Source organism: Cheilinus undulatus, linkage group 18, assembly GCF_018320785.1.
Source record: "Cheilinus undulatus linkage group 18, ASM1832078v1, whole genome shotgun sequence".
NCBI lineage: Eukaryota > Metazoa > Chordata > Actinopteri > Labriformes > Labridae > Cheilinus > Cheilinus undulatus.
The window spans coordinates 40,475,798-40,490,808 of NC_054882.1; the positions used below are offsets into that span (position 1 = coordinate 40,475,798).

At 38.0% G+C, this 15,011-nt stretch overlaps 1 protein-coding gene across 1 annotated transcript in view; it reads left to right on the forward strand.

The window, feature by feature from the left end:
* The first annotated feature begins 3,278 nt into the window (after nucleotides 1-3,278).
* The window catches only part of LOC121526674 (mitogen-activated protein kinase kinase kinase 7-like), a 40,876-nt gene continuing 29,143 nt past the window's right edge, over nucleotides 3,279-15,011 (forward strand). The window contains exons 1-5 of the mRNA XM_041813356.1: nucleotides 3,279-3,529; nucleotides 9,025-9,135; nucleotides 9,689-9,754; nucleotides 9,950-9,995; nucleotides 13,642-13,780. Of these exons, the coding sequence (XP_041669290.1) occupies nucleotides 3,464-3,529; nucleotides 9,025-9,135; nucleotides 9,689-9,754; nucleotides 9,950-9,995; nucleotides 13,642-13,780 (428 nt within the window). The 5' untranslated portion in view covers nucleotides 3,279-3,463. The remainder of the gene's footprint in view (nucleotides 3,530-9,024; nucleotides 9,136-9,688; nucleotides 9,755-9,949; nucleotides 9,996-13,641; nucleotides 13,781-15,011) is intronic.

Below are 15,011 nucleotides of genomic sequence, written 5' to 3' on the forward strand. Positions count from 1 at the left end.
GAGTATAAAAAGTTGTTAAACCTGTTTTAAACTACATAGAAACGTACTGTGAATTAAATATGAGCATGTATGTGACCTTTACAGTTGGTTTTGATTGGTTTAAAAGACATTAAACTACGTTAAAATCATCAGAGATTTGGCCTTATTTACATATCATTTCACTCGCTGCAGGAGAGAGAACCCCGCTGGTCCCTGTGTGTATGTGACATGCGTGCTTCTCTTGCTGCATTTCAGGTGCGTTGTGACATGTTTGTGTAGCTCTTTACACTAGCTCGCTAATTAACACTTGAATTAACATTACACTAGAGCTACTCACTCCTGCAGCTAGTGAAATGATATCTAAATAAGGCCAAATCTTCGACGATTTTAACATAGTTTAACGTCTTTTTAACCAGTCAAAACCAACTGTAGAAGTCACATACATGCTCATATTTAATTCACAGTACGTTTCTATGTAGTTTAAAACAGGTTTAACAACTTTTTATACTTGCTAGCTTAAACAATGGGAGAGAGCAACACAATGTGTCTTACCAGCATAGAAGTGGTCCCTGTTTTGCCGGGAATGCGCAGCTTCCTCCTACATGTGCCTCTGTGTGCGTCATTAATTAAAGCCCCCCCTGCTACAACAGGTAATGCGGAACTAAATAACTTAGTTACAAGATGACTCTAAATATAGGTCAAAAGGTTCACAGAAATAGCTGTTACGACTGTTTTTTTGTTTTGTTCTGAGATTTTGAGAATGTTCACAAAATTAAAATAGCAAAATATTTTCAGATAAAATATTTTCTCAGCTACACATAGGCCGATCATGTGCGGCCCAAAGTAGCGTACATGGAGGAGGGGAGGGGGGTTGGAGCAATGACTGAATTGGTCAAGGATCAGCTCCGTTTCTTCCACTGACTGTAGAAAGAATTGGACAAACCCCGTGTGACGTCAGTCGTCTGCTTACAATAGGTGGACTCAAACGGCTCTTGAAGCTGTTCCACGGAGGCTTCCATATTGAAATTGCGGTCTCAACCGAACTAATGGCCTGCCCACTAAGTGTGACTTCCTGTCAGCTAGCTAGCGTTCCAGTTGACAGAAACGGAGCCTCTGCCTGCCGAGCTTTCTGTCAGTCAAATGAGACGCACCAATAACTGTGAAGTGAGGTTTATCCTAAATATAATCCAAATGATCGTGGTACAAAAAACTCACCCCTTGTACGGTGGGAGCACAATAAGACACTAGCTAATGAGACACGTTTGTTTATTGAACCAGGCTGTAAACCAGTTTATTACTGGTGTAAAAACTGGCTGTTAAACAGGTGTTCAGATGGGACTTCCAGTGTTCCTGCAGCCAGCCTCAAGTGGACAATTTTTTGCACACCCCTAGCTGATATGCATGTCCACAATATCAGATGTAAATATCAGCAAAAATGTTGATATCTGCCAATACAGATATTTATTTATTTATTTGCTAATATCTGCCGATACTGACATCTGGCCAATAATATCGTGCATGCCTAACAGGGTTTATTGAATGGTTCACATGATGATGTTGAGAGTGTGGGTAAAGCCAAGGTAGTGGGCTTGTCACTCATGCACTGTGTTTTTTCTTTTCCCTGCTCTCTCAACTTTTTATCAATAGCATTTCTGCAGCTTTTGTGCCACACCACAGGATTTTGAGTCATCAGATGAACTACATCCTGACTAGCACCACTTATGTCCACTATAAACTCAGGCAGATCCCCTAATGCCTTCAGCTACTTGATGTTATCTACAGTTTCTTTGTAACATTATTACAGTTTTTCAGGATTGTTTCTCAGTTTGAATGATGAAGAAGGATCCAATGTTTTTTCAATCTGTAGGGCGGACTGGCATAGGAAGTATAAACTCCAGTCACGGCATTCCATTATAGCTAATCAGAAATAAGGAATGAAGTTGCTTTAACATCATGAGATAGATAAGATGAGCATTAACAAGCATTCACAAAAGTAAAAATCTGTGAAATATTGAAGCCAACTAACTAGCTAGCAGCATGTAGGCTATGTGCTTGCTTCAATAACAATGAAGCTAACTAGTTACTAGCTAGTTATAATGAAGCTAACTAGTGACTAGCTAGCTAATTATTAGTTATATAATGTTAACGTTTTTCTATTCAGTGAGAAAGTCATACAAACCTCAAAGTGTTAACCTTTCACCTCTGGCAACAACAGCCGTCACAGCCCCTGGTGCAGAAGGAATATGTTGTCGCAGGAATTGATTTGCATAGGCTACTCCTGACTGGTTGAAATCTCATGCTACTTTGGACAAGTGTAATGTACAGAAGTAACTGCACTGCTTGAATACAAAATATTAAAATTTTTGAAGGAAAAGATAATTAAAGTTACTCTGATGACACAATTTTTTATGTGAAATGTACATATTTACCTGCCAATTGTCATGGTAAGGAATACTGTTTGTTTTTGTTTGCTTTGTTTTTTTTTTAACCTTGAAACCTATTTTATTGGATTCCTTGACCCCAAAAATGTATACTTTGACACCAAATTTGTCATGACAGCTATAACAGAAGCAATGATATGGGCCTCTCAAGTATGGCCGGCGGCCATTTGTTAAAAATGTGTTTATTTTAGTTACAAAGTGTCATCTCACTTGTGTCTTAGGATTAATTTATTTCTGTTGCCCAAAGATACTTCCATGCCAAAGGGGACCTTTGCATCATGACTTGAAGTCAAAAGTCACTAAACCTCCCTACTATAACAGTGATTTCTATTTACAAGAGACCTTTGGAAGCAGATAATTTTACTTTGGAAAAGAAAGTACTGGTGCTGATATAAAAGGAAACAAGATGTTTTACTTTATGGAAAGAAAGGATGTAACTTCAAAGAAAGAAAAGTAAAAATGCAATAATAACATGTTGTAGTGTGTGTTGACTCTAATAAAGAGACCTGTAAGCAAGGTGAAATGCTTTAACCGTCCATTCTGTAGTCTAAAGACAAAACAGCATGAAACACTTCTTAGTTCATTTTATTTGATTAATTTCCCTTCCTTTTCAGCTTCCATCATCAATGTGTTTTGTAATTTGCTTTCTGCAAATAATGTAAATTATATATTTAATCTATTTTCCATTAAAATATTTTTATCAGTTACTGTTTCTTGTTGTTGGAGTTTTCTGTTTTGCTGTTTTTCAATTAAAAAAAAAAGGAATAGAAAAAAGGGATCGGAAAAATGAAGTTGTTTTTCTTCCGGTTGTTTCAGCGAGACGTTCAGGAACACTCAGACGTCTCAGTAACGCTGCGCGAGCTGCTGTTGGTGGCCGCCTACTTCCTGATTTGACCACAGCAGACGAAAACGGCTAATAGACCGGAGCCAAAATACAACAGAAAGGATCGTTTTTGTTGAAATTAACAGTATAAGAGGCCCAGGTTTGAACTCCACCGCGGTGGGATTGTTTGAAGGAGTGTCTTCGCCGCTCTATCGCCGTGATGGTGGAGACTCCGGCCGGCTGTCTGTTTGAAGACATCCAGTATGAAGACATCCAAGTCGAAGCGGTAAACTTTGGACAAAACGGCGCTTACTAAAACTTACTCTGCTGTAATACCTTAGAGAAATGTTTATGTTGTAGGGGAGAGAATATAGCTTCGTATTCATCTATTCTTAAACACAACATTCTGCTTGTATAACTGTACCGTCAACTGTCCTTCAATCTGACACAGTCCGAGTTTTAAACACGAACCATCAGAAAGTAAACATTTAAAACACTTTAAACACACATAAACAAGCACAGCAGCGGCCCAGGTTTTGAAACACTCAGATAGTTATACTTCTTACAACTGAAGAGTTACATTTTCATAAACACAACTTGATTTTTCTGATTCACCCGAAGTTTGCACAATCGTCCGATATTTATCCCTCTTAGGCCTTTTAAATTCTCATCCAGTAGATTTGAAGTCATCAGAAAGCCTAAAAAAATACAAGAGTTTTTTTTATATATTGTATTTGTTGCATTGTAAATTTTGGCCTTTATTGGCTGTTTTGTTATTTACGTCTTTAAATATCTACTTTGACATAAAAATATGTACAATAAACTTTCATATTTCATTTTAGATAGAGATGTTTTGGTGAACATACATTGGAAAGGAATTATGAGCAGTTTACCATGCAAACATCCAATTACTCATATAAAACAATGTTGCTACACACTTTAACTGTACTCAAGGTATATTTAGGGGTGGCCCTACCATGCTTATAGTCCAGATTATCTTCCCTTGGGTTGTTCATAGATAAATAAACTCAAGTGGATAATAGGCTGGATTTATAATTAAGTAGACTCAAAAGAAATTTATCATCATAACTAAGACATTTAAGGAAATAGTGAGCAAAAAATCATCAACATTGACCTTTACAGAAATAAGAACAGAAATAGCAGATGTTAGAAAAGCAAAAAATAGCTAGGTTTTAAGAGGAACATATCACTAAAAACAAAATAAGCACATATGAATGGGTACCCAGATTATCTCAAAGCTAAGTTATTCCTTTGTTTGTAATCCGTAAATGTCTAGAAACAAACCTCAACTTTATCATCCTACAGAGGGAAGTTTGTTTTAGAGTCAGTTAAAAATATAAAATACAACATTGCAAACTCAAACAAAAAAAAATACTGAAATGCATAAATACATTGAAGCACAACTGAAAAATTATACTGTCCTTAGGAGACATCATCAGACATGAGTATTAAAATGAAGTCTTTTTCCAAACTACTTTTTCCAGGAAATAATGTCAAAGGTTAGAACAGATTCAAGCATGGACTTGTGAAACATCTTCATTATTTTGCTGCACATCCTAAGCAGGTTGAGCTCTCAGAGGAAGTGCAGCCACTGTGATTGTTTACATTGCATAAACACTTCAAGGGAGCAAAGCTATAAATAAAGCCAATCTGTTTTGGCAATACTAGTTTTAAAACATGCTGGGATCATTTGAAGTGCAAACCTGGAAGGCTCTTTTTAACAGCTTTTCGTCTTTATTATGAGAAATTTAACTAACTGAAACATTAGTTAATTGTTTGATATATACACATCAAAAAGAGAGAGAGTCCACAATTCGAAATAAAAATATCAACAAGGAGCACCCATCAATATATTCCTCATTGAAGACTCGTTTCCACTAAAATAGAGATAAGAAAATAATAATTAGGCAACATGGCTTTTACACCGCTTTTCACATTATTAAGCAAATGACATTTTTCTCTTATTTTCCAAAATACTTATGCAAGTGACAGTCAGAGTATTTTTCAAGTCTTCAGCTATTAGAGTATAATCCAAATGTTTTTGAACAAACTTCATAATGATAACCGTTATTTAAAAAAAAAAAAATCTCAAAATGCACTATTCCACATTATTAAGCACGACAGGTTTCAAGCAATATGGGAAAGAAAAAGGATCTCTGCTGCCGAAAAGTGTCAAATAGTGTAATGCCTTGGACAAGGAATGAAAACATTAGATATTTCACGAAAAATTAATCGTGAAAAACTGTGGGGAAAAACTGTGAAGAAATTTGTGGCTGTTTCAGAGCACAGACGGGTTTGTGCAGATAAAGGCATAATGAGGAAGGTTTCTGCCAGACAAATTCATCAGATTAAGAGAGCAGATGCTAAAATGCCATTACAAAGTAGCAAACAGGTATTTGAAGCTGGATCCTCCAGAGTCTTGCAGTCATGTATAAACCTACTATTCGGCTGCCCTATTCAATGCTCACAAGCAGAAACAGTTGCAGTGGGCCCAGAAATACATGAAGACTCATTTTCAAACACTCTTGTTGACTGATGAGTGCCGTGCAACCCTGGGTGGTCCAGATGGAGCAGTAGTAGATGGTTGGTGGATGGCCACCATGTCCCAATAAGGCTGTGACGTCAGCAAGGAGGTGGCGGAGTCATGTTTTGGGCCAGATGCATGAGGAGAGGTCTGGTAGGCCCCTTTAGGGTCCCTGAAGGTCTGAGAATTACCTCGGCAAAGTATATAGAGTTTCTGACTGACCACTTTCTGCCATGGTGAAAAAGAAGAGCAGTGCCTTCTGCAGCAAAATTTTCTTCATGCATGACAATGCACCATCTCATGCTGTATCAATGGCTGCTATGGGCATAAAAGGAGAGAAACTCGTGGTGTGGCCCCCACCCTCTCCTGACCTCAACCCTATTGAGAACCTTTTGAGCATCCTCAAGCTAAAGATCTATGAGGGTGGGAGGCAGTTCACACCAAACTGCCATTCTGGGAGGCTATTCTGGCATCCTGCAAAGAAATTCATGCAGAAACTCTCCAAAAACACAAGTTCAATGGATGCAAGAATAGTGAAGGTGATATCAGAGAAGGGCTCCTATTTTAACATGGAACTTGGCCTGTTAAGATGTTTTTGATTGAAATATCTTTTGATTTCAGTAAATATGACCTCCTAATGCTGCAAATTCAACAAATGACCATTTTCAGTTCTTTACAACGGAAAAAATGTTTTAAAACTCTGTCGTGCTTAATGATGTGGAAAAGTGCATTTTGGTGTTTTTATTTTTAAAAAAGATAACGCTTATCATTACGAAGTTTGTTCAAAAACATTTGAATTATGCTCTAATGGCTGATGACTTGAAAAATACTCTGTCATTTGCATAAAAATTTTGGAAAATAAGAGAAAAATGTAATTTGCTTAATAATGTGGAAAGCGGTGTAATTTATTGTCAACAGCATTGAATGAGACAGATTCGAGCATGATGTTTAGACAGTGATATAAAAACGCATTGCAAAAATATGATTGCATGCAAAACATTGCATGCAATCATATTTTATATCCAACCTTCTATTATCAAGTTATAGGCCTTACATTACACTTTACTTGACCAAGTTTAGTTTTGTTTTGAATCATAAAGAAATGTTGAAAGAAAATGCAGGGGCTAAAATGTGTTTTGGGTGTTTCATATACAAGGGTATTAAACTTTCTATTTAATGTTTTAAACCCTGTTTAGTCTAGAGAGGGGGTATATTTTGGGCTGTTGTCTCTAAATGTACAGTGCGGAGAACAAGTATTTGATACACTGCCAATTTTGCAGGTTTTCTCACTTACAAAGCATGTAGAGGTCTGTAATTTTTATCATAGGTACACTTCAACTGTGAGAGACGGAATCTAAAACAAAAATCCAGAAAATCACACTGTATGATTTTTAAACAATTAATTTGCATTTTATTGCATGAAATAAGTATTTGATCACCTACCAACCAGTAAGAATTCCGGCTCTCACAGACCTGTTAGTTTTTCTTTAAGAAGCCCTCCTGTTCTACACTCATTACCTGTATTAACTGCACCTGTTTGAACTTGTTACCTGTATAAAAGACACCTGTCCACACACTGAATAAATCAGACTCCAACCTCTCCACAATGGCCAAGACCAGAGAGCTGTCTCAGGACATCAGGGACAGAATTGTAGACCTCCACAAGGCTGGGATGGGCTACAAGACAATAGGCAAGCAGCTTGGTGAGAAGGCAACAACTGTTGGCGCAATTATTAGAAAATGGATGAAGTTCAAGATGATGGTCAATCTCCCTCGGTCTGGGGCTCCACGCAAGTTCTCACCTCATGGGGCATCAATGATCATGAGAAAGGTGAGGGATCAGCCCAGAACTACATGGCAGGACCTGGTCAATGACCTGAAGAGAGCTGGGACCACAGTCTCAAAGAAGACCATTAGTAACACACTACGCCATCATGGATTAAAATCCTGCAGCGCACGCAAGGCCCCACTGCTTAAGCCAGCACATGTCCAGGCTCATCTAAAGTTTGCCAATGACCATCTGGATGATCCAGAGGAGGAATGGGAGAAGGTAATGTGGTCTGATGAGACCAAAATAGAGCTTTTTGGTATAAACTCCACTCGCCGTGTTTGGAGGAAGAAGAAGGATGAGTACAACCCCAAGAACACCATCCCAACCGTGAAGTATGGAGGTGGAAACATCATTCTATGGGGATGCTTTTCTGCACAGGGGACAGAACGACTGCACCGTATTGAGGGGAGGATGGATGGGGCCATGTATCGCGAGATCTTGGCCAACAACCTCCTTCCCTCAGTAAGAGCACTGAAGATGGGTTGTGGCTGGGTCTTCCAGCATGACAACGACCCAAAACACACAGCCAGGGCAACTAAGGAGTGGCTCCGTAAGAAACATCTCAAGGTCCTGGAGTGGCGTAGCCAGTCTCCAGACCTGAACCCAATAGAAAATCTGTGGAGGGAGCTGAAAGTCTGTGTTGCCCAGCGACAGCCCAGAAACCTAAAGGATCTGGAGAAGATCTGTATAGAGGAATGGGCCAAAATCCCTGCTGCAGTGTGTGCAAACCTGGCCAAGAACTACAGAAAACGTCTGATGTCTGTAATTGCAAACAAAGGTTTCTTTACCAAACATTCAGTTCTGTTTTTCTGATGTATCAAATACTTATTTCATGCAATAAAATGCAAATTAATTGTTTAAAAATCATACAATGTGATTTTCTGGATTTTTGTTTTAGATTCCGTCTCTCACAGTTGAAGTGTACCTATGATAAAAATTACATGCTTTGTAACTGCAAAATTGGCAGTGTATCAAATACTTGTTCTCCCCACTGTATCTCATTATGCAATTTTAAATCTTTAATTAGTTTACTTTAAAATGCAAATAAAAATGCCCTGTGAAATGCATAAAGTGGAAAAGCTGATAAAGTATTCTCAAATACCTTCCATATCAAATTTGTTACACACATTTTACTGTAATGCAAGACACAAAAGATGAATGCTTTTTAATCTAGTAATGATCTCTGTTAAAGTGCGGTTAACAATTGAATGATTTTTTCTCTTTATCTTATTTGAAATGGTTAAAAATATTCCTGAAAATTCTCATTACTAACTTTGATTGACTCTTGATGTGCTGGCTTTGGATGTGTTATAGAGCTCTGTCTCCTGATGATTATTTATCCACTAAATATTTTTGTCCCCCTCTCTCTCCTGTAGTATAATGCTACTGTAATTTCTTTCATCAGGCTGTCGGCAGAGGCACATTTGGTGTCGTCTTTAAGGCCATTTGGAAAGGACAGGATGTCGCAATCAAGACCATTGAGAGCGAGAATGAGAGGAACGCTTTCCTTGTTGAGGTTAATTTAGCATTTTTGATTGTCTTTGCTGCAGGAGTAACCTAATACTGTTAAATGATGACCTTTTGAAGAAGAAATCTACTCTTTTGCTATTATTTAGTTGTGTGGTTTCTTGACTTAAATATTTCTCTTTGATTATTAGACATTTCTTTTATTGAGACTGGATTTTAGACAGTTGTTTCTTTTGTGAGTTACTAGAATAGCATATTTAGTTTTCAGGAGTTTGTTGTTTTGTTTTGATTAGTATCTGTGACCTAATGCAGTATGCATAGATCTTAATGTATGTTTTTATTATAAAAATGAGAAAGATATATAATCATCTTTCCTTTCATAATTGTTCAGCCGAAGTTTCATGTACCAGATATTGTGTTTGTTCTAAAATAGAAGGATTTATTGCTTGTTTGTTGAGAAATTCATAAGCTAAGGAACTTAAAAAGTAATCACATATTGAATCGCAATATTGGGGACAAAAATTGAAATTAGATTATTTTCCCAAATCGTTCAGCCCTAGTGTCGATGCATCCCTAATTGTTGGTTGTTATTTTGCCCACAGCTGCGGCAGCTCTCCCGTGTGAATCACCCGAACATCGTAAAGCTATATGGCTCCTGTGACAACCCAGTGAGTAATCAATACACAAATACTGTGACTGTTTCTTTAGTCATCTCATTCAACCCCGCATGTTTATGTCTGTTTACATGTACAGTGTGTATTTTCTTTTGTGTTTGTTTCTCATCAGTAAACACATCTCTCCTTTCTCTGATTATGTATTCAAGGACACTTTATATAATGATCATTAAATAATTTGTTTTCCAGGTCTGTTTGGTCATGGAGTATGCAGAATGTGGCTCTTTATATAACCGTAAGTCATGCTTCTTTCACAGCAAAATATTACTCTATATTTAAAACATGCAGAAAATTTCATAGAAGAAGAACCGACATAACAACAAAAACAACAACGACAACAACAACCAACACTGTATGTGCATTTAAGATCGCAAAAACTGGAGAAAGGACACAAAATGGATAAAAAAATATAAAGGATCACATTTGTCTATTTTCAGTTTAAGAATGTAAAAAACATTTTTATTTACTTTTTACAGAAAAACAATGTGTGTATATGACTAAGAAACGTTTGTGTATCGGTGTGGGGGTTAGAACAGTTTGGCTGATGAGTTTAAACAAAGCATAAATATGAATTAATTTAAAACAATTCAAAAAGGATATTTTCAGCCAGTATCTAGAAGAATAGAGGTTCTGTTTCTAATCTTACTACTATAATTGGAGAGCTGTCTGTCTGTCTGTCTGTGTGTCTGTCTGTATGTATTAGGGCTGGGCAATTGATCAAAAATTAGATTAAATCGCAATATGGCCTGCTGCAATTTTCAAATCGCAGAACATGCAATATTTCTTTAACCTGAAATTTGTGTCAAAATACCAGTTTAAAACTTTTTTTGCCGCAGAGATTTTTATGCATTACATATCATGCTTCATTTTTGTAGGTTTTTCTTAATAAATACAAGAATGGTGCAAAAATGATCACTCCCATTAATAAAACAATTCATAACCAATTTGCAATAGGAGTCAAAATAATGAAAATTACAACTTTTTGTCAAAATTGTTCAATCCTGCTTTAGTCTTATGTTGTGTTGGTTATAATGTAGAATAATTTAGTACTTGTGTTTATTGGAAAATACATAAGATGTGGAACTCACATATCAAATTGCAATCGCAATATTGGGGGAAAATAATTGCAATTAGATTCAGCCCTAGTATGTTCTAGTGCTTCCCAAAAAATTAGAATATCATGAAAAAGTTCGATATTTTTTGCCACCCTTTTCTCAAAGTGAAACCCATATACAGTATTTTATAGACTTGTTACACATAGAGTGAAATATTTCAAGCCTCTATTTCTTGAAATGTTGATGATTATGGCTTACAGGTAAGAAAACCCAAAATTCAGTGTTTCAAAAAATTAGAATATTTGAGATGCACTAGTATGTATGTATGTATGTATGTATGTATGTATGTATGTATGTGTGTATGTTTGTTTGTTTGTATGTATGTCTCAATTTGCAAACCTCCCTGTTGCTCCAGTTCTCATTCATACCTCTCAGAGGACTTTTCGGCTATACTGGGTCGAAACTTGAAGCATGACATCATAAAAATGTATACATTTTGTATAAAACTCCAAAATTGCATTTTTCAGGTCCCCATCCACCGATACGGCTGACGTGCTAATGTACAGTGAGCTTATCGCATCACTTCCTGTCTCCTGTCCACCCAACATGTTTTCCTATGTCTCGACCATGCAAGATTTTTTTTTCTTAAAACTCTTTCTACTTCCATTCACTACTGTCTCATAGCTGTTGTTTGTTTACACGGACATATAACTTAACATGCGGCTCCACGGCACTGAATCCAGATGTTTATTCTGCTCTTGCTAGCCATCCCCCTGAAGCTGGGACCAGCTGACGCAGTTGGACTGCCACCAACCGCTTCACATTCCTATCAGATTTTCCCAACTCAGTAACACACCCGCTGAGAATAAAGCTGATGCATGGATTGATCTACTTTCCTGAGGGAAAAGCAAGGCCACTAGCTGTGACATGAAACATCTCTTACATTGAGTGAATACTTTTGGCAATATAGTGTATAACTGTTGTAACAACATACATCAGTTCTTGCAAGGAGGGGAAAGAAACTCAAAGCACATCGTTGTGCATCACATTAAACCAGAATGAACCTTCAGCTGTCGGCCTGAGGAAGACAGACTCTGCCTGTGCTGGGAGTAATAGGCAGTCATAATCTCTTCATCTGCTCCAAGGCAGTTTTCTTCTTCATGTGCTCAGATAAACGCTGAAAAGTGCTCCCAAACTTTACAAGTCCTGTTTATTAGAAATATTAACCCACTGTAGAAATCTGTGCTGGAATTGACAGAATTGAAGTTAATTAGTGATCTTTCAGAGCTGAGAGACAGACTCTATGGTGCATTCAGGTAACCTCAGTAAATTAGACGACTGTATCCTATATGGTATGATATGTTCAAATGTCCCTGAGAAAATAAGGAAAATTCGAACCATCTATCTCCCAGTCCGTAGTCAGCGGGGTAACCCACTGAGCTATCCAGCATCTCAGCTGGTAGCTGAGAGGATCAGTAGAGGAGGGCGGAACTTTCCTCTTTATATCATATTAAAACTAGTACATAAATAGTTTAAGTCAGTGAAGGATGCATCCATATTGTCCAAAACTGTTCAGCAGACAGAAAACATCATCAGTCACTCACATGGGGGGCAGGAGCACTAGCTACCAACCCTGGTGCCCTAAAACTAGAAAAAGCACAAAAAGTGCTCTTTTAGATGCCACCGTGGTGCATAACACATGACAAAATTCACCAAAATATGGTGAAGTGCCCTGGTTGGTTAATCAGTAGTCACTGGTTATCAGTACTCTTGGATACCATTACACCATGAAGACAAAAGAACACTTTGAAAAACATAATGAACAAAACAATTTTAGAGAAGCTCATCATTACAGAAAGATTTGCATGCATACATCTGATTTTACTCCATCTTCCCAAGATAGCATGGAAGTTTGGTAATGTCTCTAAGAATTTTCTTATCTTGGGTAAACCAGCTTTATTTCCCAACAGTGCACAGAGGTAACCAACTTTCTGCAGAGTCAATCGCTACAGACCTCCAAACTTCATGTGGCCTTTAAATTAGCTCAAGAGCAGTGTGTAGAGAGCTTCATGGAATGAGTTTCCATGAAGCAGCTGCATCCAAGCCATACATCACCAAGTGCAATGCAAAGCATTGGATGCAGTGGTATAAAGCACACCACCACTGGACTCCAGAGCAGTGGAGACACGTTCTCTGGAGTGACAAAGGGTGATAGATCGGTAGAAATCTTGAGAAAAATAATTTTATTCATAATAATAGGAAAAACTAAAAAAAGAAAATACATGTATGAAATGACTGTATGTCCACTTAGGGCTTCTGTAGATAAAACTTTTGTCACATTTTTTTTGCCTGGCACATGAGCTCATGACCCACTTTTGGATCCCAACCCACCAGTAGAGAACCACTGCTCTAGGGTGTTATATCAATGGACCAACATGGTAAAGAGTCCACCAGAGGACAACATGTGATACCCTGACCAAACTCCTGAAAATACTGTAAATGTCACATCACCTGTGAAAACTGCTTCAGTAGAGCAGTCATTCTTCAAACAGAGGAAAAGACTTGTTAAATGGCTAAATGAACCAGTATTCCTTTTTTTGTTATACCAAGGAGGTATTGTAGGTAATAGGACATAACATCTGTGTAACTGACATCCTGGGCACAGAGAATATAAAGAAAAATAAGTGACACTGAAAAAGGAAAAGTAAACATCACATAAGCACAAAAACGATGTAAAACAAGTGTATTTTGTGTAAAAAACGTGTTGCTCCATCCTGTATTTGTTCACGTGTGCTTTTTTCTTCTGTTTCTTTTCATCTCGTACAGTCCTTCACAGCGCAGACCCACAGACTCCCTACACTGCCGCTCACGCCATGAGCTGGTGTTTGCAGTGTGCACAGGGAGTCGCTTATCTGCACGCTATGAAGCCCAAGGCCTTAATCCACCGAGACCTCAAACCGCCAAAGTAAGAGTTTCTTTATAGGAAATAAAATCAAAGTGGCACAGTTCTTGTAGTTTGAGTCAGATCTCTGATTATGCATGGAGAAGCAAAGAAGAAGAGTTAAATCATTGATCTCTGACTTTAGAAACAGGAATTTAAAGATGTAATTGTATTAGTGAATAGAAGTCTGTGCATGGGATCGGGCATGGACAGCCAGAAGGGCGCCTTAAGGTGATCCCAGGGACGAAACATAAAATAAAAATTTTATACATGAGATTTATGGCCTTTACTGCTGGGAGTAGAATGCATAAAATCACACAGCTTTAGAGGAAAAAATCCCCCCAAATAAAGCCACCGTTGAAGAATATAGGACGTAAACAGTTGCTACAGTTGATAAAACAAAACTTTGTACATGTGTTTTAGTCATGGTTGTGTCTGAAATGGTGGCCAACAAGCGCAAAGGTTCAGCAGCTGTCAGAATGACTTTCATTAAGAAAAACATGCAGTATGTCCAGAAAAACTGCAAGTTAAAAAGCTTCACCATGGCACATGCTGGGGTGTGTGGCAACTGGTGGTGGCGAGGGTGTTGGTAAGCCGTATGGCTGGTGAGGCACAGCAGAGAGACCATGTAGATCTTCACAGGTCCATAATCAGATGTCACATAATCAGCACATTGTACATAGTATATGAGGGAGTACTGCCTGTCAACACTAAGTGGCAATATGACTAAGAAGGAAGCTGATATGTAGAAGTGATCAGGTCATGACTGATATGTATCATATAATTTAAAAAACATGGGATATTTTATATTAGTAGTATTTCTGGCTTCTTTCAGTATGTGGTGCTAAAGAAAATCCATGCAATTAACACTCACCTGTGTAGAGGGGTAACCCCTAACCATACATGTGAAGTTAGAAGCAAATCAGATGATTTACATGAGAGATACACCAACTGCCTGTTAAATAGTGAGATGTCAAAATGCTTGCCATCGCCAGAAAGGCATCCATTAATGAAGCATGTCAATGTATGGACATGTATGGACAGCTGGAGCCTATCCCAGCTGTCATTGGGCGAGAGGTGGGGTACACCCTGGACTGGTTGCCAGTCAATTGCAGGGCTGACATATAGAGACAGACAACTAGGCACACTCACACTCACACCTACGGACAATTTAGAGTGATCAATCAAACTAATGAGCATGTCTTTGGTGGTGGTGGGGGAGCCGGAGTACCCAGAGAGAACCCACGCATGCACG